General features: G+C 45.6%; 2 protein-coding genes across 8 annotated transcripts in view; one reads left to right on the forward strand and one right to left on the reverse strand.

Annotated features, from left to right (window-relative positions):
• The window catches only part of RABEPK (Rab9 effector protein with kelch motifs), an 81,264-nt gene extending 64,392 nt beyond the window's left edge, over positions 1-16,872 (reverse strand). Inside the window, exons 1-3 of one of the 6 annotated variants that reach the window (XM_029614481.1) lie at positions 16,690-16,761; positions 15,544-15,602; positions 5,162-5,319 (exon numbers count right to left, since the gene is read on the reverse strand). In XM_029614481.1, the coding sequence (XP_029470341.1) occupies positions 5,162-5,319; positions 15,544-15,596 (211 nt within the window). In that variant the 5' untranslated portion in view covers positions 15,597-15,602; positions 16,690-16,761. Of the gene's footprint in view, positions 1-5,161; positions 5,320-15,543; positions 15,603-16,465 lie in introns of all 6 variants that reach the window. The other 5 variants (XM_029614483.1, XM_029614484.1, XM_029614480.1 and 2 more) reach the window with 5 other exon arrangements.
• A 12-nt stretch (positions 16,873-16,884) lies between these two features.
• Positions 16,885-22,922, forward strand: part of PPP6C (protein phosphatase 6 catalytic subunit) — a 73,468-nt gene continuing 67,430 nt past the window's right edge. The window contains exon 1 of one of the 2 annotated variants that reach the window (XM_029614486.1): positions 16,885-17,017. Coding sequence is in view for 1 of the 2 variants with exons in the window: in XM_029614485.1 (XP_029470345.1) it covers positions 16,995-17,069 (75 nt within the window). In the remaining variant the exon portion in view is untranslated. Of the gene's footprint in view, positions 17,070-22,922 lie in introns of both variants that reach the window. The other variant, XM_029614485.1, reaches the window with a different exon arrangement.

The following is a 22,922-nucleotide window of genomic DNA, read 5'->3' on the forward strand; positions in this document are numbered from 1 at the left end:
CACGGCTGCACCGCTATATATCACAGTTAAGTTAGCTGGGTGGTATATCTGGCTACTTTAACTAGCCTCTCTGCGGCTGAATATGGGTACCATAAGAACTTAAGATATGCAACGTGTAATGATGGACCGGCTCTGGACGTCCCTTGCTACCAGCCAACTCACACCAGGATGCTGCCAAGCTGCTCCTGCCAGTCCCTCCTCCTCTAGGTGTATGCAGGCACGCTAAATATATTGAGCCCACAGTGGGAAGAGAGCTGAGTCATTACCTGATGACAACAGTACCGGCTGGGTATTTAAATTTAACACTCTCTCCCATCTGGTGCCTTAGTGACAGGTCCTCCTGCCTGCAGTGTTTGTTGCTCTAGTTCCTGTCTCATTGATCTCTGCTCCTGCTCTGTGTGTTCCTGTTCCTGCCTACTCCACCCTTCAATTGAGTCCTGTCTTCTCCTGTTCCTTGCTCACCTTGTCCAGTCCTGCCCTAGCATCTGCCTTGCCTTGGTCCTCTCTAACTGTCCTGCCTTGTCTTGTCTTCCTTGGCCTGATTCCCAGTTCTGATCTCTTTTATGGATTCTGACTCCTCTTGCCTGCCACCTGATTTTGACCCTTGCTACAGACTTCAACTATTTCTTTGGACTTCTGCCTGCCCTGACCTTGGCCTGGACCCGGTCATTGCCAACTTTCTGCCAGTCCTGACCTCTGCCCGTATCCTGACTTCATCTGACCGCTCCTTTCAGGACATTTACCTAAACCCTGCCATCCCCTGGAACCCAAGGACTCAACCCATCCGGTCTTTGTCCCTGTTGAGCGTGTCCACTTCCTGTCGGCTTGGGCCTAGTGAGTTCTTCTGCCAAGAAGCCTCTAGCATACTACAGCCAAGGGTTCACACACCATGACATAATGGGTGCAGAGCAGAACTAGGACAGTTCACATTTCAACCCAACATGCAGAAAAAATATATGCAAATTCTGACATCACCCAGCAACACAAAATCCCTCTGCTGTCAAACACCTTGTGAAGTAACACAATCTCCTACAAAAGAAAAAAAAAAAACCCACCTAAAACCTTGCCATACTATACTATAACATCACTCACTTTCAGGACTCAAACATCAGCACCTTCTCTATGAAAAAACTGTAAAACAAATATTTATTTATTTTTTATTTCGGGTTTTTATATACCGGCATTCGAGAACGCAGTCCCATCATGCTGGTTCACATAAAACAAGGGTGTATCGTAAACATAAACTAAAACAATGGTGCAGAAAAAGGCAGTTACATATAACAGGGTGATTAGAACTTGGCAGAGGAAGAAGAGAAAGGACAGGTCATTAATTCAAACATATAAACGATAGCGGAGATGGTTAATCATGGTGTAGGTGAAGGTAGGGATTGGTATGGATGAAATAGATCAGTTTGAGTCCGGGAATGCTTGTGTGAATATCCATGTCTTTAGTCTTTTTTTGAAGGTTGAGATGCATGTTTCCAGTCTGAGGTTTGAGGGGATGGTGTTCCATAACGGTGGAATGGCTGTCGAGAATGCCCGATCTCTTAGTGTGATGTGTCTGGTAGATTTGGGCGGTGGTACCTGTAGCGTTCCTTTGTATGCATCTCTTGTTGGTCTTGATGAATTATGTAGTTGGAGAGGGATCTGTAGGTCGATGGGAGCCAATAGGTGGATATTTTTGTATGTGGTAAGGATGACCTTGTATATTATTCTAAAGTGTATAGGTAACCAATGGAGGCTCTTTAGGATGGGGGTTATGTGATCCCTTCTCCTGGAATTGGTCAGTATTCGTGCAGCTGCATTTTGTACCATCTGAAGTGGTTTGGTATAAGAAGCGGGAAGACCAAGTAGGATGGTGTTACAATAGTCTAATTTTGAAAAAATGATTGCTTGCAGGATGGTTCTGAAATCTTGGGCATGGAAAAGCGGTCTAATTCTTTTCAGCACTTGTAGTTGGTAGAAACAGTCTTTAGTTGTTTTGTTGATAGTGGCTTTGAAATTCAGGCGATTGTCAATTAGGACTCCTAGGTCTCTCACTTGTGTGATTGTTGGTGTGTCTTGTTGTGTCGAGGTGATGGTGCTGTTCTCAGAGGTGATGAGCAGGAGTTCAGTTTTGCCGGAATTTAGTACCAGGTTGAGGCTGGTGAGGAGGAGTTGAATTTTTTGAAGGCATGTGTTCCAGTAAGTCAGCGTTTTTGCAAGGGAATCCTTAATGGGGATCAGGACCTGGATATCATCAGCGTACAGGAAATGTTTGAGGTTGAGGTCGGTGAGAAGTTGGCATAACGGTATGAGGTAAATATTAAATAAAGTAGGAGACAGGGAAGAGCCCTGTGGGACTCCTACTGATGAAGGGTGTTGTGCGGATTCTTTGTTCTGTAGCTTGACCTTAAATCTTCTGTTGCTGAGAAATGATATGAACCAGGAGAGTGCTGTGCCTGAGATACCTAAGGAGGCTAGTTGGTTAATGAGTAGGGAATGGTTAACGGTGTCAAAGGCTGACGAAAGGTCCAGTAGGATCAGTAAGAAGGCTTGTCCTTTATAAAGGCCCAGGATGAGGTGATCTGTCAAGGAGATGAGGAGGGACTCCATGCTAAGTGTTTTGCGGAATCCGTATTGTGATGGGAATAGGAGGTTGTTTTCTTCTAAGTAGTTTGAGAGTTGGGTGTTTACCAATTTCTCCATGATCTTGGCTATGAAGGGGAGGTTGGCGATTGGTCGGTAGTTGTTTGGGTCATTAGGATCTAGGTTTGGTTTCTTGAGTAGTGGTTTGAGCGAGGCCAATTTGAGGTCATCTGGGTAAGATCCTTGTATTATTGAGCAGTTTATGATGTCTGACAGGGATTTGGAGATAGTGTCCGGAATTGATAGAAGCAGTTTCGAGGGGATGTGATCTGATGGGTGTGAGGATGGTTTCATTTTCCGTAGAATATCTTGGATCTCGATGGAGGAAGTGAGTTCCAGTTCAACTAAGCGGGTATTGTTGACGGCGGTCTGAGGTGAGGTAGATGTAGAAACTGTGTTAGTGGGAAGCTGCTTTAGAAGTTTGCTGATTTTGTTGTTGAAAAATATTGCTAGTTCTTCCGCTTTAGATTTAGCTTGGGTGAGAGCGATTTCTGGAGGGCTTGTTTGTGTGAGATTAGAAACGTAGCTAAAGAGGGCTTTAGCGTCAAAGACTAGGTGGTGGATCTTGGATGCGTAATAGTTCCTCTTGGATCTTAATGTATTTCACCAGGCCCTAGAACACTAATACACCACCTTCTGGGGTAACACACAACCCGAACTTCTACATGTCCCTACAGAGAAACTACAGTTCCCAATATAAGGTGACATCAGCAAAGCTTTCATTCTGTTTCCATCTGCTGGTAGGGAGCAAAACCCATACATCTGGACTCAAGGAAAGAAAATTAGCAGATAAGAAATAAAATTTTCCATATATTTAAAGGAACCCTCAGAAGAATGTTTGTTTGGCCTGGAAATGGTTTCTTGATTGGTGAGTAACTTCTCAGAATAGGAATGTCTTAAAGTAGCAGTACCTCTTAGGCCTGCCAAAATTCTCATTTCCCTTGAGAAGGACAGCCCTTACAACAGTAAGGGTAAAAACAGTCTTGTTTTTGGAAAAAATAATATATATAAGATCCTTGTAGAATTAACTAGGAATTGAGGAAAATGCCTGATGGGCATGTGCTCTAGATGTAGATGAGTGTTTCTCAAGCTGATCCTGGAGTATCCCCTAGCCAGTTTAGTTTACAGGATATTCACTATGAATATAAATTACATAGATTTCCACAGATTGGAGGCAATGAATGAAAATCTCTCTCATGTATATTATTGGTGAATATCCTGAAAACCAGACTGGTTAGAGAGGATTGGGATGCCCCAGATCCCAATGCTCTGGGGCATGATGTAAAGACAAGGAACTAGGAAAATCACTTGCCCCACCCCCCCTCCCCTTCTTTGACTAGTTCTGAGGTAATAAGGGTTTCTTTGCTTCTGAAAAAGAACATTTGTAGAAGAATACAAGTCTCCCAGCATTTCTTTATCTTTACCATCATAAATGTTACCATCCTACTCATGCTGTGTTATACATCTATTATCCTACTCGTTTATAGACATAATCTTAAAAAATTTAAATGAAATACAGTCTGTTTTTACTGTGAGGCACTATCACGGTAGAGTGGAGAAATAGCCTAGTGGTTAGAGCAGCAGATTGCAAACCAGGGTTCAAATCCTGTTGCTGCTCCTTGTGACCTTGCACAAGTCACTTCATCCTCTATTGTCTCAGGAACAAAACTTACCGTATTTTTCGCTCCATAAGACGCACCTAGGATTCAGAGCGGGAAAATAAAAAAAAAAAAATTGGTGTGCTAAACCAGCTCTGTTCCCAGGCGTCTGTGCGTCTTATGCAGGAAATTAGGGTAAGGCATAAAATGGTTTTTTTGTCCCCATTCCCCATCCCAACCCTTTAAATTTAATTAACCACAACCCCCCACCCTCCTGCCCCCCCCCCAAATAAGACTTGCCAAAAGTCCCCGGTGGTCCAGCGGGGATCCGGACCGATCTCCTGATTTCGGGCCGTCGGCTGCCAGTATTCAAAATGGCGCCGATAGCTTTTGCACTTACTAAGTCACAGGGGCTACCGGTGTCATTGGTCGGCCCCTGTCACGTGGCACCGGTAGCCCCTGTGACATAGTAAGGGCAAAGGCTATCGGCGCCATTTTGAATACTGGCAGCTGAAGGCCCGAGTGCAGGAGATCGCTCCAGACCCCCGCTGGAGCGCCGGGGACTTTTGGCAAGTCTTGTGGGGGGGCGGGGGGGGCAGGAAGGTGGGGGGTTGTAGTTAATTAAATTTAAAGGGTTGAGATGGGGAATGGGGACAAAAAAAACATTGGTGTAGTTAGGGGGGGGGTTTAAATATTCGCTCCATAAGACGCACATTTTCCCCTCACTTTTGGGGGAAAAAAGTGCATCTTATGGAGCGAAAACTACGGTAGATGGTAATTCCTCTAGCAACAGGGAATTACCTATACTATATGAAAGCAATCTGTTCTGCTGTGCTTGAAAGGCTGAATATAAATAAATAAAATATTACCTTTTATTCAAAACAAGACCCTTTTTTATATCATTATCTCACTTTTGCAAAGAATGTCAGTCTTACCAAGATCTATGATGTATGCATCAGAAAAGCTCCCATTGGGATTGGCTCCTCCAATGATGACAATTCTGCCTTTCCCATTGTCCTTAGCCGCAGGCAAATACAAACACGTGTGTCCGACTCGAGAGCTAGGGCTTTGTCCACAAGGAACAAGAGCATACCTACAACCACAGAAACACTATACTGATTATGCAATGATTGGATAATAGAACAAAGTTAAGACAAATGGCGGCAAACTATTTTTTACGTGGTATGGTGAACAATAAACAAAGCTCGAAGAAAAAGGCTGTTGTCATGAGCAAGGTCACTAGAAAAGTGCAAACTTTAGTTTTCTAGACTCTTTGCATTTTTTCCTGGTTGTATTTGTTTTTACTTTCTGTTTTACTATAATTTTCTCAAAAAAAGGAAAACCCAAAACACAGACAGGTCAATAATTATATAGCCACCAAGTTTTACAGATTAAAAGTATAGCACAGTGGGTAGTGGCAAAGTAATGGCCATTCAGGTCTTAGGGTGGGCATCCCTCTGCTGATGAGAGAGTTGTTCTCCAAAGACAAGAAGGGTGGGGGTGGAACCCTCGTGACATCACAGCTCAAAGGGTACCTGTGTAGGTCAGTCAATTCGAGTCCATGTAGGCTCAAGCTGGCTGGACTGAACAATTGTGTTATAATCCTTGTGGGCCTCTCCTCACCACTTGGACCATGCTGCAGCTACACCAGCAGACTCCACTCTCGCCGTATATCTGCAACTGACAGTGGGTTTGGATCTCCTATTCATTGGGGGTTAATCGGGCCTAGATGTGCCACTAGCTCAGGCTCCAGGCCACCTGTCCTTACTGAGCTGAACAGTCAACTGGAGAGATACAGAGACTGATTTACTAAAGCTTTTTTCTCACTATGTGAAAAAAATGTAAAGGTTATAAAATATGATACCCGCTCGCACATGCGCGCCTGATTTTGTATCGGCGGGGGGGGGGGATATCTGTAAAACCCACACAGCAATGCGAGTAGGCCTACTCCAGTTCCCTCCCAGTCCGCTCCAATTAAGGAGCGGACTGGGAGGGAACTTTCCTATCCCCCATACCTAGCCTTCTTCCCTTTTCCCCTCTCCTCCCTGACCCCTAAACCTACCCTAACTTCCCTAGATTTTTTTGTTTAAGAACTTACCCGCTGAATGGAGCAGGAGTAAGTTCCATGAAAATGGCGCTGTCCTGGCCAGCCCTTGCCCTGCCCACCCCTTTTACAGAGCCCGGCACTTCTGCGCATATTGGGAGATACGCACGTGGCTGGGCCGTTTCAAAATACGCTCGGTGCACACAAGGAAAATTAGTTTCTTACCTGATAATTTTCGTTCCTGTAGTACCACGGATCAGTCCAGAGTCCTGGGTTTTGCTCCCCCTCTAGCAGATGGAGACAGAAGTTTTCAAAACAAAACTCTGCCTTATATAGGATGCTGCCACCTACAGTCCCGCAGTATTACTCAATGTCAAAGCAGAATGGCTCTCAAAAAAACCACCATAACTATGTACAATAACCCTTCAACAAGAGAAAAAGAAATAACCGGTTCACTTAACCCTCCTAGGAACCGAACCTGTAGAACCACTTGAAGACAGTCAATCCAATTTCTGCAGATCTGAAAACAAATCAATCAATAACTGAGCAGACTCTCCCTTACTTCCATGCATTCCCCGGGCGGGACTCTGAACTGATCCGTGGTACTACAGGAACGAAAATTATCAGGTAAGAAACTAATGTTCCCTTCCCTGTACGTACCCGGATCAGTCCAGACTCCTGGGATGTACCAGAGCTTTCTTACCTGGGATGGGATCCGGAGAGGCCCGCTCTAAGCACTGCTTCTCCAAAACCTCCTTCACCCGGTGCCTGAACATCCAGTCTGTAATACCTCGCAAATGTATGCAAGGATTTCCAAGTAGCGGCCCTGAAAATCTCCTGCGGAGATACCATCTGACATTCTGCCCAAGATGCTGCTTGAAATTGAGTAGAGTGGGCCCGAAGGCCAACTGAGAGAGGACGACCACGTATCAAATAGGCCGAACCAATAGCCTCCTTCAGCCAGCGAGCTATGGTAGTCTTAGACGCCATCTGTCCACGTTTGGGACCACTCCACAGCACAAACAGATGGTCCGTCAACCGAAAAGCATTGGTAATTTCCAAATAATGCAGTAAAGCTCTGAGAACGTCCAATCTCCTCAAGTCCCTGGACAAAGGATTCATTTGGTCCACATCCACAAAAGCCGGCAGTTCCACCGATTGGTTGACATGAAAAGAAGAAATCACTTTTGGCAGAAATGAAGGGACTGTCCGTAAGGAAACCCCCGAATCAGAGATCCGCAAAAAAGGTTCCCTACAGGAAAGAGCCTGGAGTTCAGACACTCTACGAGTCGACATAATGGTTATCAAAAAAATTACCTTCAGAGTCACCATTTTTAATGGCTCAAAGGGTGCAGAGCACAGAACTCTGAGAACCAAATTCAGACTTCAAGACAGACAAGGGTGCCTCACCGGAGGACGCAAGTGCTTCGCCCCTCGCAAGAAACGAGCCACATCCGGATTTGCCGCTAATGGTACGCCTTGAACAAGCACCAAAGAGCCGCAACCTGCACCCTGAGAGAACTACACGATAAGCCCTTGGACAGACCAGCTTGAAGAAAACACAGGATATCAGACACAGAAACCGGGTAGGAACAACCTGCCGATCCAGACACCAAGATTAAAAAACCTTCCACACTCTAACATACGCGAGGTTGATGGATGTTTTACGCGATCGCAGAAGGGTAGTCATTACAGCGGGCGAATACCCTTTCCGACTCAGCCGGTGCCTTTCAAAAGCCATGCCGCTAGACAGAAGCGATCAACTTCTTCCAAACAAACGGGCCCTTGATGCAGCAGGTCTGGGAGAACTGGAAACCGCAGTGGCCCCGCCATCACTAGATGTAGAAGGTCCTCAAACCATGGTCGTCTCGGCCATTCTGGAGCTACCAACGGCCGATCAATGGCCATGGAGGGAAGACGTACAGTAGAATGTCAGTCGGCCAGGGCAGAACCAGGGCATCTACCCCTTCTGCTCCCCTCTCTCTGCGACGACTGTAAAAATGCGGGGCTTTGGCATTCCAAAACGTTGCCATTAGATCTATGCTGGATATGTCCCACATGTTGCATATGAGCTGAAACGCTTCATCTGCCAACTCCCATTCCCTGGGATTGAGACAGTTCCGACTGAGAAAGTCTGCCTGAACGTTGTCGATGCCGGCTAAGTGAGATGCCGCAACGCTGACTAAGTGCTGCTCCACCCAGCTTATCAACTGAAGGGCTTCTATCGCCACTGGCTGACTTCTGGTTCCTCCTTGGCGATTGATGTACGCCACAGTGGTCGCATTGTCCAACAGAATTCTGACTGACCTCCCTTGAAGGAGAGGATGGAACTCCCGTAATGCTAACCATATCGCTCTCGTCTCCAGACGATTGATCGACCACTGTGATTCGTCGGGAGTCCAAATTCCTTGTACCGATCTCCCCTGGCATGCCCCCAACTGGAGAGGCTGGCATCCGTGGTGACACCGACCATGCTGGCACTTCCAGGGGAACTCCTCGGGATAAATTGTACGCCACCAGCCACCAGTCGAGACTGGATCACGCAGTATCCATAAGCAGGAGAGGCAGATAAAAAAGTTTGGAGACTGGGTTCCAACGGGAAAGCAACGCGGACTGTAAAGGCCCAGGGTACCAGTTCCAGGGTCGAACCTGGGTGGCTGCTTGAATAATAAGTCTCTCATGTGACCTTGCAGCGTGGAGATGCGCTCCATGGTAAGAAAAACTCTGCCCTGCTGAGTGTCAAATAGAGCACCCAAATATTCCAAGGACTGAGTGGGTACTAACCACCTCTTGGCGAAATTGACCACCCAGCCTAGCGATTGCAGAAGCTGGAGCACTTTGCAAATCGCCACCCGGGAAAGCGATTCCAAAAGCGATTCCAAGGAAATAGAATCTATACTCAAAAAACTCAAACCTGCTTCACACCCGAGCGATACTATTCCCTCTAAAGCGTTCCTCGCGATCTCTAATACTATCTCCAGAGCGATAGCTGGCATAGTCAACTGTTCACTATCTACCGGCTCTGTCCCAGACACACTTAAACAAGCAGTGGTCAAACCCCTCCTCAAGAAGCCCTCTCTTGACCCTAAAGACCCTGCGAATTTCCATCCGATATCCAACCTACCTTTCATTGCCAAGATAATGGAAAGAGTAGTTAATTCACAGCTTATGGACTATTTAGAAAACCACAATATCCTTCATGCTGCACAATTCAACTTCCGTAAACATTGTCACGATCAGGTCCCTCCGCTCAGCGTGCTGTGGGGCTTTGCTGGGCTTCAGGCCTCTGGCTTCGCTCCTATGACACGTCTTGTCCCCTTGCACAGCTCAAGCATAGCGCTGCTATGGACTCCTCACAGCCTCTAGTCAGAGTGCCAGGCCCAGTCCTGGCACTCCCAAGCAGTACACAGAAAAAGGATCTTAATCAATAAGGAGTTTAATGTGGTGCTGTAGCTCAGCGGCTGCAGCCTTATATTAATGCGGGGTTGTCCTTACAAGCCCCAGGGTACACAGCATTTAAAACACAATTCCCTTCCCGCCTGTCTCATACATCCATACAGCAATACAGGATTTACCATCCCCCAACCTCCTGGTTATTCCACCTCCATAGAGGAACAGCTGGAGCTTTCCTCTCCCCAGCTTACCTCCATCTCCTCCTCCAGAGACTCCGAGGAGCCGGGCTTTTGTGGCCAGGTCCACCACGGGGGCACGCCCTCTTCTTCAGCCTCCATAGAGCATGCTGAGTCATAGGGATCAGTCCCAATTTCCTCCACCTGTTCCTGCTCAGGCTCCAGCCAGGGGTCAGGTGTTGGTTCGGGGAACCTGGGAAGTGTAGTCTTTGCTACCTTCCTCAGCGCCCTCCGGTGGCTAAGTTTGGTACCACTAGCTTCTGCTCGGCTGTGTCTCAGCTGTTTCTGCCCCGGGCCAGGTCGTACTGCATCACAACATCTTAACACCAAAACCCTCCTGCTTACACTTACTGACCACCTCCTCATAGGAATGGACAAGGGTACTAGCTACCTTCTTGCCCCCTCCTGGACATATCTGCTGCCTTTGATACTATATGCCACAACCATCTACTTGTCCGCTGAGAAGGCATCGGCATCTCTGGCTTGGCATTAGCATGGCTCAAATCTTACTTATCAAATAGAACATTCTCAGTCAAAATAGGCAATGCTATCTCTACCTCCCACCCCTTACAACAAGGTGTCCCACAAGGCTCTTCCCTCTCTTCCACCCTCTTTAACATTTACCTTACCCCTTTCTGCCACCTCTTAACTGAGCTCAAACTTAGTTTCTATCTATATGCTGACGATATCCAAATCATAATCCCCATCCACAACTCCATTTCTGATGCTTTGAAGTATTGGGAAACCTGTCTCGTTCCTATTAACTCTCTCCTAACGAACCTCCACCTCGCTCTGAACACCAACAAAATGGAACTACTCCTTATTTCCCCCCATCCTAAACCCCACTTCCCTCCCGACCTCTCTTGTAAATCCACTATAAATCAACCCTTTGTAAGAGATCTTGGAGTCCTCCTGGATGAACAATTAAACATGAAAAAATATGTAAGCTCCATTCTCAAAGACGGATTTTACAAACTTAATGTTCTAAAAAAACTTAAGCCACTGCTACACTCTCAAGATTTTCGCACTTTTATCCAAACCTCCCTCTTTTCCAAACTTGATTACTGTAATTCACTACTCCTAGGACTCCCATACGAGACGATAAAACCGCTCCACATATTGCAAAATGCAACAGCTAAAATCATTACTAACACCCGTAAAACCGATCACATTACCCCGATTCTGAAAGGCCTTCATTGGCTGCCAATCCCCTTCCGAATACTCCATAAAACACTAACTACCATACACAACTCTCTCACAACTCCCTCTGGCTCGACATACCATTCAGCCCTGTCATTCAGAACCGTCCTACCAGGACAGTTCACAAAGGAACTCTGCATGTGCCCTCTCTAAAAATAGCACACCTCACATCTACTAGGGAAAGAGCTCTTTCTATCGCAGGCCCTACACGCTGGAATTCCATGCCCACGACGCTTCGCTTAGAATCTTGCCCAATTAAATTTAGAATTAAATTAAAAACCTGGCTGTTCCATCAGGCCTACCCAGACTAGTCTACCTCCCCCTGTGAATCAAATACCTCCATTCTATAGTATCCCCCCTATATTCTGACCTACTCTCCTGAATGTTGTTTTTTTATTAAAATGTTGCCTTCTTCCATTGGAACTTGTCAATTAACAATTGGTTTAATTTATTATTATTTAATCAGTTTGCAATTCTGTATTTTCTTTGCCTTGCCTTAGTTTCTATTTTCCCTTCCCCTAATTCCTTGTTATAATGTATTTCCACACTTTTGTTATTATGTGAACCGGCATGATGTGTCTTTCTAATGCTGGTATATAAAAGTTATTAAATAAATAAATAAATAAATAAATAAATAAATAAATAAATAAATAAATTTTGCCCGAATCAGCCAGTTGTCCAAGTAAGGATGCACCAAAAGCCCCTCCCTCCGGAGATGGGCCGCCACCACCACCATCACTTTCGTGAATATCCTGGGCGCAGTGGCAAGTCCGAAGGGCAGCGCTCGAAACTGGAAGTGCTGACCCAGCACCGAGAATCAGAGAAACCTCCGATGGTCTGGACAGATGCTGATATGGAGATACGCTTCCATGAGATCCAAGGACGCCAGAAACTCCCCTTTTCGCACCGAGGCAATGACGGACCGGAGAGTCTCCATGCGAAAATGTGGCACTCATAGACATCTGTTTACCCTTTTCAGGTCCAGGATGGGCCAAAAGGAACCCTCCTTCTTGGGCACTCTGAAGTAAATGGAGTACCGTCCTTTTCTTCTTGCCTCTGGAAGAACGGAGACGATGGCCCCTAGCTGGAGAAGGTGCTGCAAGGTGTCCGCTTGGTTTGGTAACCACAGTCAGATGAGAAACCGGTTCCGGGGGTGTCGTACAAAATCTAAAGTGTAGCCTTGTTTTATCACAGTAAGCACCCACTGATCCGAAGTTACCTTGGCCCATTCCTTGAAAAACAGAGACAGTCTGCCCCCTACAGCTGGTACCGAGGAATGGACCGGCGTCCCTTCATTGGGAGGACTTGGTCCCAGACACAGACTGGGAATTACCAGCTCTGCTGAATCGTCGGCCACGAAAGGACTAAGACCAGGTTTGCTGCCTATTTGGTGCCTGACAAAAAGCAGTAGTAGGAGCTCTAAATGTTCGAAATCTTCGATTTCCTCTGAATCTTGTCCGGGATGAAAAAGCTCCCCTTGATTTCGGTCTATCCTCCAGCAACTGATGGACCTTATTCTCCCCCAGAGAGTGGATCATATCTTCCAGATCTTTTCCAAAAAGCAACTTGCCCTTGAATGGCAAAGATCCAAGCTGGGCCTTGGAGGATACGTCCGCTGACCAGTTTCTTAACCACATGAGCCTAAGGACTGAGACCGCCGACACTATGGACCTTGCCGACGTTCGTTACAGGTCGTAAAGTGCATCAGCACTGTAGGCAATAGAGGCTTCTAGGCGGCCTGCCTGAGAAACTACCTCTACCGAGAGACCAGCATTGGACTGTAACTGCTGCACCCAGTGGAGGCCAGCTCGCAAGGCAAAATTGCTGCACATAGCAGCCCGCATTCCCAGTGCTGAGACTTGAAATATTCTCTTAAGCTGCAACTCCAACTTCCTGTGCTGTTGCTCCCGTAACAGGAATCGTAGTTCTCTTGGTAACTGCGGACACAGCCGCATCCACTCTGGGCACTCGCAGCAGGTCCAAAGCATCCTCTGGCAGAGGATATAGCTTATCCATGGCCTTGCTCACCTTCAAACCCAAATCCGGGGTATCCCATTCACGTGAAAGCAAGTCTGTGGCCGAGTAATGGAAAGGAAAAGAGGTAGCCGGGCCTCTCAGACCCAACAATACAGGATCCATAGCTCCCAGCTTGGATGCCTCCAGTGGGCCGTCAATGCCCAGCTCAGCCAGAATAGCAGGAATAAGAGGTCCCAACTCCTCCTTCCTAAAAAGACGGACCACCTTAGGGTCATCCCCTTCCACAACATGCGATCCCCTAGTTGCATCATGTTGCTGTAAATCAGGGTCCACATCCACCCCCTGCGGGGGCTTGGGCTGAAGATCCAAGTCCCCTGGGTCAGAGTCCTGCCAGAAGTATCTGAATCAGTCTGAGGGACCCCCACACGTAGTGGACGCTTGGGCTTCAAAGGCCCTGGTCCCCTGTTAGGCTTGGACCGCTTCTTCGTATGGGGCTTAGAACCCAGAGAGGACAATTTCATGCCAGACTGCTGCTTTCCTGCCTTCCTCGCTTTAAAAGCCTTATGGAGGAACAAAATAAACTCTGATGAAAAAGAGGAACAGGAATCTGAAGCCCCCTCAGGGCTGTCCTCTGTTGCAGGTGAAGTAGGTATGAAAAGATCCCTTTCCCCAGGAAAATTCTGCTGAGGAGAAACAGGATCCCCTCCCCCAATGCTGCATGAGGTGCCGGCTGAAATTCATAAAAAATGGCCACCGTTCCCGATCAGCCTCAGCCTGCCTAGCAGCAGCTGTCCCTTCAGGGACTCGTGCAGGCTTGTTCTTAGCGATTTTCGCGGCTTCAGATGCCCCAGAGGAGCCCTCCCCCCGGCAAACACAAGGAACAGAGGCTCTCCCTGAACAGCCGTGCTTGGGCCGAGCCACACGCACGGCATGCCGACGATCACGGCATCGGGAACACCAGAAAAAAAGGCACAAGAGAAAAGGAAACCAAAATACAAAAGGAAACCGCTCGGGTCACAGCCGCAACGAGGCAGGAAGGAGAGAGAGAGCCGCAGCAACGAAAAAGGCCAACATGAAGTAACTTACTATTTTTTTTTTTTTTTCAAAAAACTTGCCCGGCAGTGTCCAAGGTCCTGTTCCTACTGAGTGGAGTGAACCGGGCTCCCTGGTGTCTCACCCAGAGCTGCCAAATAGGGGAAAAGAGGGTCCTCGACCCAATAGTGCAGCTGCCTCAATACCAGTGGGGGATGGCCCTCTCAGGACTTCACGACCCCCTGGGAGGCTGAGACCTCACTGCTCTTTTGACCTTTTTTTTAAATTAAAGCAAGATTGTTCAAAACAAAATTGCCCTAAGTCTAACCAACTCCTAGCCTAAAACCAAGGAAAACAGCTCAGGTTTTGCACCTCCACCATCTGCTGGAGACAGAGAAATACTGCCGGACTGTAGGTGGCACCATCCTATGTAAGGCGGAGTTTTGTTTTGAAAACTTCTCTGTCTCCATCTGCTAGAGGGGGAGCAAAACTCAGGATTCTGGACTGATCCAGGTATGTACAGGGAACGGCCCCTGCCACACACTTTTCTCCTGGTTTTTGCATAAGCCGGGCTTTTAAAATCAGGCCGTTTGTGAATTAGGCCCTACAACATTTGTCTAGGTATGTGGCAGCATAGAGCAATTTAAACCATTAGTGGGTCTAAATAAATCCCCACAATGCTTGTAAACATATTCTGCCTTTCCCAAATGGATATAATTACATGGGTTGTTCCTGTATCAAGCTGACCATGCACACAGACACTAACAATGTAATCTAAAGAGTCCTCATTGGCTGCATACAAAAACATTAGAAAACTCCATCATAATTTTTCTATGAAATTCAGGCATAAAACTTTAAATACATCTAAAGTTAAAATATATGGCATAGCTTAACCCAGCTACTATTTAAATAAATTATCTTCTGCACTTTTTTATACAGATAAAGAATGGCTAAGAAAGCTAATACAAGTTATCTCCCTTTGCTTCCCAGAGTAACCTGTGAAACACTACTTGAATATTTCCTTGGAACAGTAAGGCTTCATTGAAGTTTCTGAACTCAACTGCTGGGTGAAGAAGGGAGCCTGTTTTAGAGCGCTTATGATAAAAAAATAAAAGATTCTACTTTCAAACATCACAGACTGGGGAACAGAGAATGGGTTTCTCCTATTGTAGGGACCTTCATATTCAGTTTTTATTTTCCTGGGAATTTCAATGCTAAAACAAAAAAAAAATCAATAATAAAATGACATAACAACAACCAGGAGAAAAATCAATGAAAAAATAATTTTTCCACTGATTTTTTTAATAGCATTGAAATTCCAAGGAAAAATAAAATAAAAAACTTAGAATGAAGGTTCTTACCTATTTTGTATGTGAAAAATGTTTGGTATACCCAACACAAGTTTTTCTTAATAATCAAATCCACTAATACTAACCATTTTGACTTTTCTGGACACTCTTCTGGCTCCAAAACTTGTAATAATTCCATAATACCCTAGGAATAAAAGACTTTATCAAGGCAATGGAATTTTGTTTGCTCTTTTCTCTCATTCTCTTTGTCTAAAAACCCCAGGCCCTTAGTGGGGGAACATATGGGTTAAAATACAAAATATAAAAAAATGGAAAGCAATTTAAAAAAAATTAGAAAGATTCCATAAAAATTCCTAGTTTAATAGTGGCATACTAGCAGCAATACAGAGGATGTAAACTTCCCTACAGGTCAGGACTTTGCAAGTAGACAAGACAGCAGTTTTTAAATTCCTGAGGCAATTAATTTCCTTAGAAATATTCATCGGATAAAAAAAGTTACATTAAACCACAGAAAATGACTCATGACATAGAAGATAAAACGAAACATGGGAAGAAAAAAGCTGCTTTAAACAACAAAAAGGAAAATATGCTACGTTTTCTGCCATAACATTTTTTTAAATAACCCCAGATAATCACGTTTCTGCTGAAAACGCGGCCTTAAATTAGATCAAAGAACAATATGAATTTACAGTCGCAGGATCCTCCTCCAAATCAATACATAATTTTATTTTAGCACTGCAAATCTGACATGGTGAGTTTGTGCAATGAATCACAGGTGCAGGAGACGTTTCACGAAAAGCATCTTCAACTACTGATCCAGCAGAGCGCTCCCGTCGCCTCTGTTATATTCTAAAGGAAGTTCAATTGCAGATAATCTTTGCCCGGCTGAAAATGTCCAGCCTGACTAAATACTTCGAGCGAAGTGTGCAGATAACACGACACTCGCAACCTAGGCCCGCTCTGGAGACAAGTGATACATGCACATTTCTTGCCCCGTCCACGACCGCATCTCCTCCCCCTGCGATCCTAAAGCCACAGCTGCTGCACCTCGATCTGACGCGTCCTCAAAACACAGACAATCTCCGATCGTGAGCAAAAAAAATCTGTTCGTCCACTAGCCCGCGAAACCGAGTCACGCAGCAACTGTTGTCACAGCAAGCTGTCATCCCTGCCCTTTCACCTTGCCCGAAAGGAAGCGGGGAAGAGTGAGGAGGATGCACAGCGTCCAGCCATCCAGTGGAACCTAGGTCACGTGCTTTTGCATTCCAAACCTCGATTCGGACTATGCTGCTCAGGTGATGGGTTTGGCATTTTAACTGTTCTCTTACTCGTCTCTCCTTTTCCCCGACGCCTCACTAGGAAACATTTCAGCAACTGAAGCTGCTATGGAGACCGAGTTGCTGCCGAGACAGCTACTCCTACGCTTTCGGATCTCGCCCCGCCCCCACTGCGTCACTTACTCGACTCCCCCTCCCCCACTAAAACAGAGCTTGCCGAAAGATTTGTCGCCGTAGGAAGTGACGTTACACCGCCTTCCTGCGCGGGGTTGGCTCTCTCCTTAACAGTTGTTCTCAAAATGGCGCCTCTGGACTTGGATAAGTACGTGGAGATCGCTCGGCAGTGTAAATACTTACCGGAGAACGACTTGAAGGTTAGGCGGCATGGGGGGGAAGAAGGAGAAGAAGCAGCGGCTTGTGTGTATGTGTGTGAGAGAGAGAGAGACCGAGACCAGCCGGCTTAGCACTGCCTTCAGGTTGGGAGTGTTAGAAGGGAGACTTTGGAGTAGCTCTTCTGTTTGCTATAAGCACGGGCCCTTCGTTATAGAAAGAAATAAAACTTATGTCACCGATTGTATTCTGCTTCGTTGTCTCTGAAGAATATCTGTCAGTACATGTCGATGAACGTGTCCCTCCCCTTGTCAGATTGGCCCCTTATCCGAGCTTTCCGGAATTGGCAGCTCTGCTATACGGAGTGGAGGTTTTTCGTAGGGGAGAGGAGTCCTAGTTAGGGATTCATGATTGTTGCAGGCCGTAACTTTTCTGATGGACCCCGGTGACGCTAAAGCTGTGAAACTCAATCATGGCAGTATTGCCTGCAAGGTCCGCGTGAGTAAATGAGAAAATGACCCTTCGTTATCCGAGGATTAAGTCGTCTGCTTGTTTAAAACAAATTCTCGTTTTATATTTATGAAAAGGTGGTTTTGGAAACCTTCTCCTCAGATTTAAGTGCTTTTAAATGATCGCTGAATTCTCCTGTGTCTGTGTGTGGCTGATTAGTCTTATATATGTAAAACACGATTCTCCAATAGATAGTTACACAACATTCTAGCACAGTATACCTGGTTCATGTTTTTGGCTAAGGGCCTTATTTACTAAGTATTTTTCCCATAGATGCAGAATGGGAGAAAAGCCTTAATCAAGCTCTAAATCTGAAAAGTCTAATTTAATCTAACTTTATTCTACATTTTCCCAATACAACTTGCTTTCTCTCTGCTGATGGCCTACATTTGTCAATTGCAGGAAAGAGGAGGCTAAGTGAAAAATTCAGATCAGACATTTAAATTAAGGAACAGGGTTGGCAGGAGGTGGCCAGAGAACTTGGTGTGTCACCCCCAAGCAAAACAGGAAGAGGGAAGAGAAAGTAAACTCAATCGGTTAAAAAATGCAGAAAGATTGATTAGGAAGAGCAGCTTGAAGCTATAACTACAAATGCTTTTTAGGCTGTGTAACACAATCCCAGACCTGCAGGCCCTATTGGTGGAAGCAGACTTGGACATTGTTGTGGTTATGGAGACATGGGTCACAGATTCTCATGATTGGGATATGGCCATCCCTGGCTATAACTTGCTAAGAGAGAACAGAAAGGGGGAAGGAGTAGCTCTTTACGTCAAAAATAATATCCAAGCAACTGAATTGCAAGGGACATGGGGTAGAGAAGAAGCTTTGTGGACGGTCCTAAAAAAAAGATGGTACTTCCATTTTTACTGGTGTGATCTACAGGCCTCCTATTCAAACAGAACTGGACAGAGAACTCATAGAAGACATCCAAAAGGTGGGAAAGAATGGTGAAGTACTGGTTGTTGGAGATTTTAATCTGCCGGATGTGGATTACAGTATCCCTTCTGTGAAATATACAAGAGGTGGAGAGGTGGTGGATGCCCTTCATGGGGCTCTGCTCAAACAAATGGTAATGGACCCCACGAGAGAGGGTGTGATATTCAATCTAGTGCTTACTAATGGTGATAATGTCACTAATGTTCAGGTAGGAGCTCACCTGAGTGCCAGTGATCATCAGACAGTATGATTTTGATTTTGCAAATAAGATACAGAAGACACACGAAGACCCGAGTTTTGAATTTCAAAAATACAGACTTTGTTGAAATGGGGACATACTTGGAGGAAGAACTGGAAGGCTGAGAGAAAATGAGTGAGGTAGAGCAGTGGGCCAGGTTAAAAGAAGCTATTATGAAAGTAACAACTCTGTGTTAGAAATGTAAACAAGAGTAAGAGGAATAAGAAATTGATAAGGTTCTAAGGAAGTGGCTGAAAAAATAAAGGCAAAAAACAGCATTCAAGAAGTAAAAGGGATACCACAAAAAGGAACACAGCAGAATATCTGTTAAAATTGAGGGAGCTGAAGAGAAGCAAAAGGTCAAACAGAAGGAAGGATAGCCAAAGGGGTAAAGCGAGGAGGCAAAACATTTTTCAGATATATCGGTGAAAGAAGGGAGATCAGAAATGGTATAGTGAAATTGAAAGGGGACAAGCAATGTGTGGAGAGTAACGAAGAAAATGACAGAAATACTAAATTCTTCAGTTTGGTATTCGCTAAAGAAGATCCTGGAGAAGGCCTGTTGCTGATTAACAAGACCATAGATGGGAATGGCGTAGATCAGGGGTGGTCAGTTGCGGTCCTCGAGGGCCACAAACCAGTCTGGTTTTCAGGATATCCTTAATGAATATGCATGAGAGAGATTTGCATGCACTCTGCCTCAGTTGTATGCAAATCTGTCATGCATATTCATTAGGATATCCTAAAACCTCGACAGGTTTTTGTGGCCCTTGAGGACTGGAATTGCCCACACCTGGCATAGATGAAACTCCCGTTTTCAGAAGAGAATGTATGGGAGGAGCTAGACAAAGTGGACAAGGCCAAGGGGCCAGATGAGACACCCCAGGATACTGAGAGCTCAGAGATGAACTGGCGGGTCTGCTGAAGGATCTGTTCAGTAGATCCCAAGAAACAGGAATGGTGCTGCGGGATTGGAGAAGAGTGGTGGTGGTGGTCTTGCTTCACAAGAGTGGTAGCAGAGAGGAGGCCGGAAGCAATAGGCCAGTTCGCCTCACCTCGGTGGTGGGAAAACTAATGGGAGACTTTGCTGAAGGAAAGGATAGTAAACTACCTACAATCTGGTGGGTTGCTGGATCCAAGGCAGAGGAAGATCCTGTAGGAAGATGTCTCATGTTTTACCACTGAATCACCAAATATGAGTCGTCATAGCCAAGAAATGTACAGGCCAGTTGCTGACAGGCCCCAACCACTAACAGCAAGAGAGAGAACCTATGCCCTTAGCAAAACAGCACTTTCTCTGTGGAAAAAGAAGAGACTTTGCCCTGATATATTCAAACATACTTTATCAGGATGTGCCTGTTTGCAAACATCTGTCTAAAAAAAACCGAGACAATACGACTCAAGCTCATAAGCAGGAGTCATGGATGAGCCAAAGCAGAGTCTAAAGACCCTCAACCTTGGAAGAGAGAGGGGGAGCAGTCTGAGACAGAGAAAAACACTCTGGTATAATATCTTGGCATACAGATGTGGAAGTTCTCCCCCCGAGGAAATGGGGAGGGGGAAAAGACCTGTAATGTGGCAAAAGACCTCCACCCACATGATTATACATGAGCTTATGAATATTTATCAGATGGAAAGCATAAGAACGGGGGGAAAAGAGGAAGGGAGCGAAAACCCAAGTGAGACCCCTTGGGGAAGCGAACCCTGAAGGGGAATCCTGAGGGGGGAAAAACCCTGAAACCAGAGAAGGGATCCCCTGAAAGAAAAGGGGACCTGAAGCAGATCAGCAGCCCTACTATTGAGGAGGGAGAAGACTAGATGTGGCCAAGGGACCGGGGAAGGAGACCAGAGAGAGGAGACACTGCTCAGGTGCAGAAAGTGACACAGTCTGGGACAGCTTCTGGCTCTGATACTTGCTGGGCTAAGTCTCCTGGGACCACCTCCAAGCTTCTCTTCTGCCCACATTCACCAGACCTCCAGCCAGCGTCTGCTTCAGAGGTGATCAGAGGTATCGCCTGATCTTGTAACCGGGGGTAAGTAAGTTAGCCATAAGCATTTAATATATTAATCAGGCTAAGGCTTATGGCATGTTACCACCCATGATGCAGAACTTTCTTTAGGGAAAACTGGTGCTTCGCGGCCAGGATGTTAGAGACCAGAATTTGTTGTTTTCTAAATGCTGAACCCTGCCGAATCTGATAAGTCTGTTTCTGAGGAGAGTACATGTTGTCGTTTTTCTGACTTAGGATCGCAAGTAAGGTGGGATGGCAATTGGAAGTGACCTGTAGCAGACAGGTCCCTGCATCCCTAAACTTGCTTACAGTTCTATCAGACAAATCTGATTTTTTTGGTTTGGGTGACTAGAGAATTGGATCAAGGAAGAGCGCTAGATGTGAACTATTTGAATTTCAGCAAATATGATCCTGCATAAGCGGCTTGGGGAATGAACGCCAAGGTGGTGGCATGGATTGCAAACTGGTTGACTGATAGGAGACAGAGTGTAATGGTAAATGGCACCTACTCTGAAGAGAGAACCGTGTTAAGTGGCATGCCACAAGGATCGGTGTTGGGACCAATTCTGTTCAATATCTTTGAGTGACATTGCAGAAGGGATGGAAGATAAAACTTGCCTATTTATGGATGATAGTTGATTTCCGAACTGTGCTGCAATCCCTCATCTTCAACAGCCTCGACTACTGCAACTCTCTTATGATCGGCCTCCCAAAATCCACCATAAAGCCTCTTCAAATGTTACAAAACGCTGCTGCCAGAATCCTTACCGGCAAGAAGAAATCAGATCATATCACACCCGTTCTGAAAAGTCTCCACTGGCTACCAATAGCACAAAGAATTGAATTCAAAGCTTTGACAATTGTCCACAACGCAATATTCAAATAAACCAACTCCGCCCTCAATGACACGATTCACCTTCACAAAGCGCAACGTTCTACCAGAACAGCATGCAAACTGAATCTAGACATACCTTCCCTCAGGATAGCTAAACTGACCAAAAAGAGGAACCAGAGCCTTCTCCATCGCAGGACCCAAATTATGGAACACCTTACCACACTACCTAAGTTCACTTAGTGACATCAAATCTTTTAAAAAGGAACTCAAAACTTGATATTTCAACCTAACTTTCCGTGATGGCGTCAGTTAAGCTGCCCGCAACTTCCTATCTCATTCCTCTCCTTTGCACTTCACGCTACATCCTCCTCGAATGTCCTCCCCCACCCCCACCCCGCCTTCCCTTCCCTCTCAATACCGATCCTCATCTCCCTGTGTCCCACCCCTTAGATCAGCCTATCCGATACAATAAGTCCTATCATCCCCCTCACCTAACAATGAACTCTGCTTAAGTTCTCCCCCTTTTTTAATTGATTATTTTGTCTGTTGTAAAAATGTTCAGTTCCAGTTTGGAATCGTTGCTCTCTTTAAACCTATGACCCGAACACCGTTCCTAGTATATTAAGTTGTTCCAATGTTATTAAATTGTTACCATGTAAACCGGAGTGAAAGCAATCTGCTATACTTCGGTATATAAAAGCCTAGAAATAAATAGTAAGATCTGCAACAGAGTGAACATGACTGAAGGAGTAGAGAGAATAAAAAGTGATTTAAGAAAGCTGGAAGAGTGGTCGAAGATTTGGCAGCTGGGATTTAATGCCAAGAAGTGCAGAGTTGTGTATCTGGGGCAGCAGTCCAAAAGAGATGTATGTGATGGGGGATGTAAGACTGATATATACGGACTAGGAGAGAGATCTTGGGGTAATAGTATTTGGATATCTGAAGATGGTGAAACAATGTGATAAGGAGATAGCTAAAGCCAGAAGAATGCTGGGCTGCATTGAGAGAGGAATAACCAGTAAGAAAAAGGTGATAATGCCCTTGTACAGGTCCTTGGTGAGGCCTCATTTGGAATACTATGTTCAGTTCTGGAGTCCATATCTGAAGGGGGATAAAAATGGGATGGAGGTGGTCCAGAGAAGAGCAACCAAAATGGTGTGGGGTCTGATTCAGAAGACCTATAAGGAGAGGCTGAAGGATCTGAATATGTATACCCTGGAAGAGAGTAGGTGCAGGGGAGATATGATACAGACCTTCAGATACCTGAAAAGTTTTAATCATGCACAATTGTCAAACCTTTTCCATTGGAAAGAAATCAATAGAACTAGAGGCCACGAAACGAAACTTCAGGGAGGACTACTCTGAA

The sequence above is a fragment of the Rhinatrema bivittatum genome, chromosome 8 (assembly GCF_901001135.1).
Source record: "Rhinatrema bivittatum chromosome 8, aRhiBiv1.1, whole genome shotgun sequence".
Taxonomy (NCBI): domain Eukaryota; kingdom Metazoa; phylum Chordata; class Amphibia; order Gymnophiona; family Rhinatrematidae; genus Rhinatrema; species Rhinatrema bivittatum.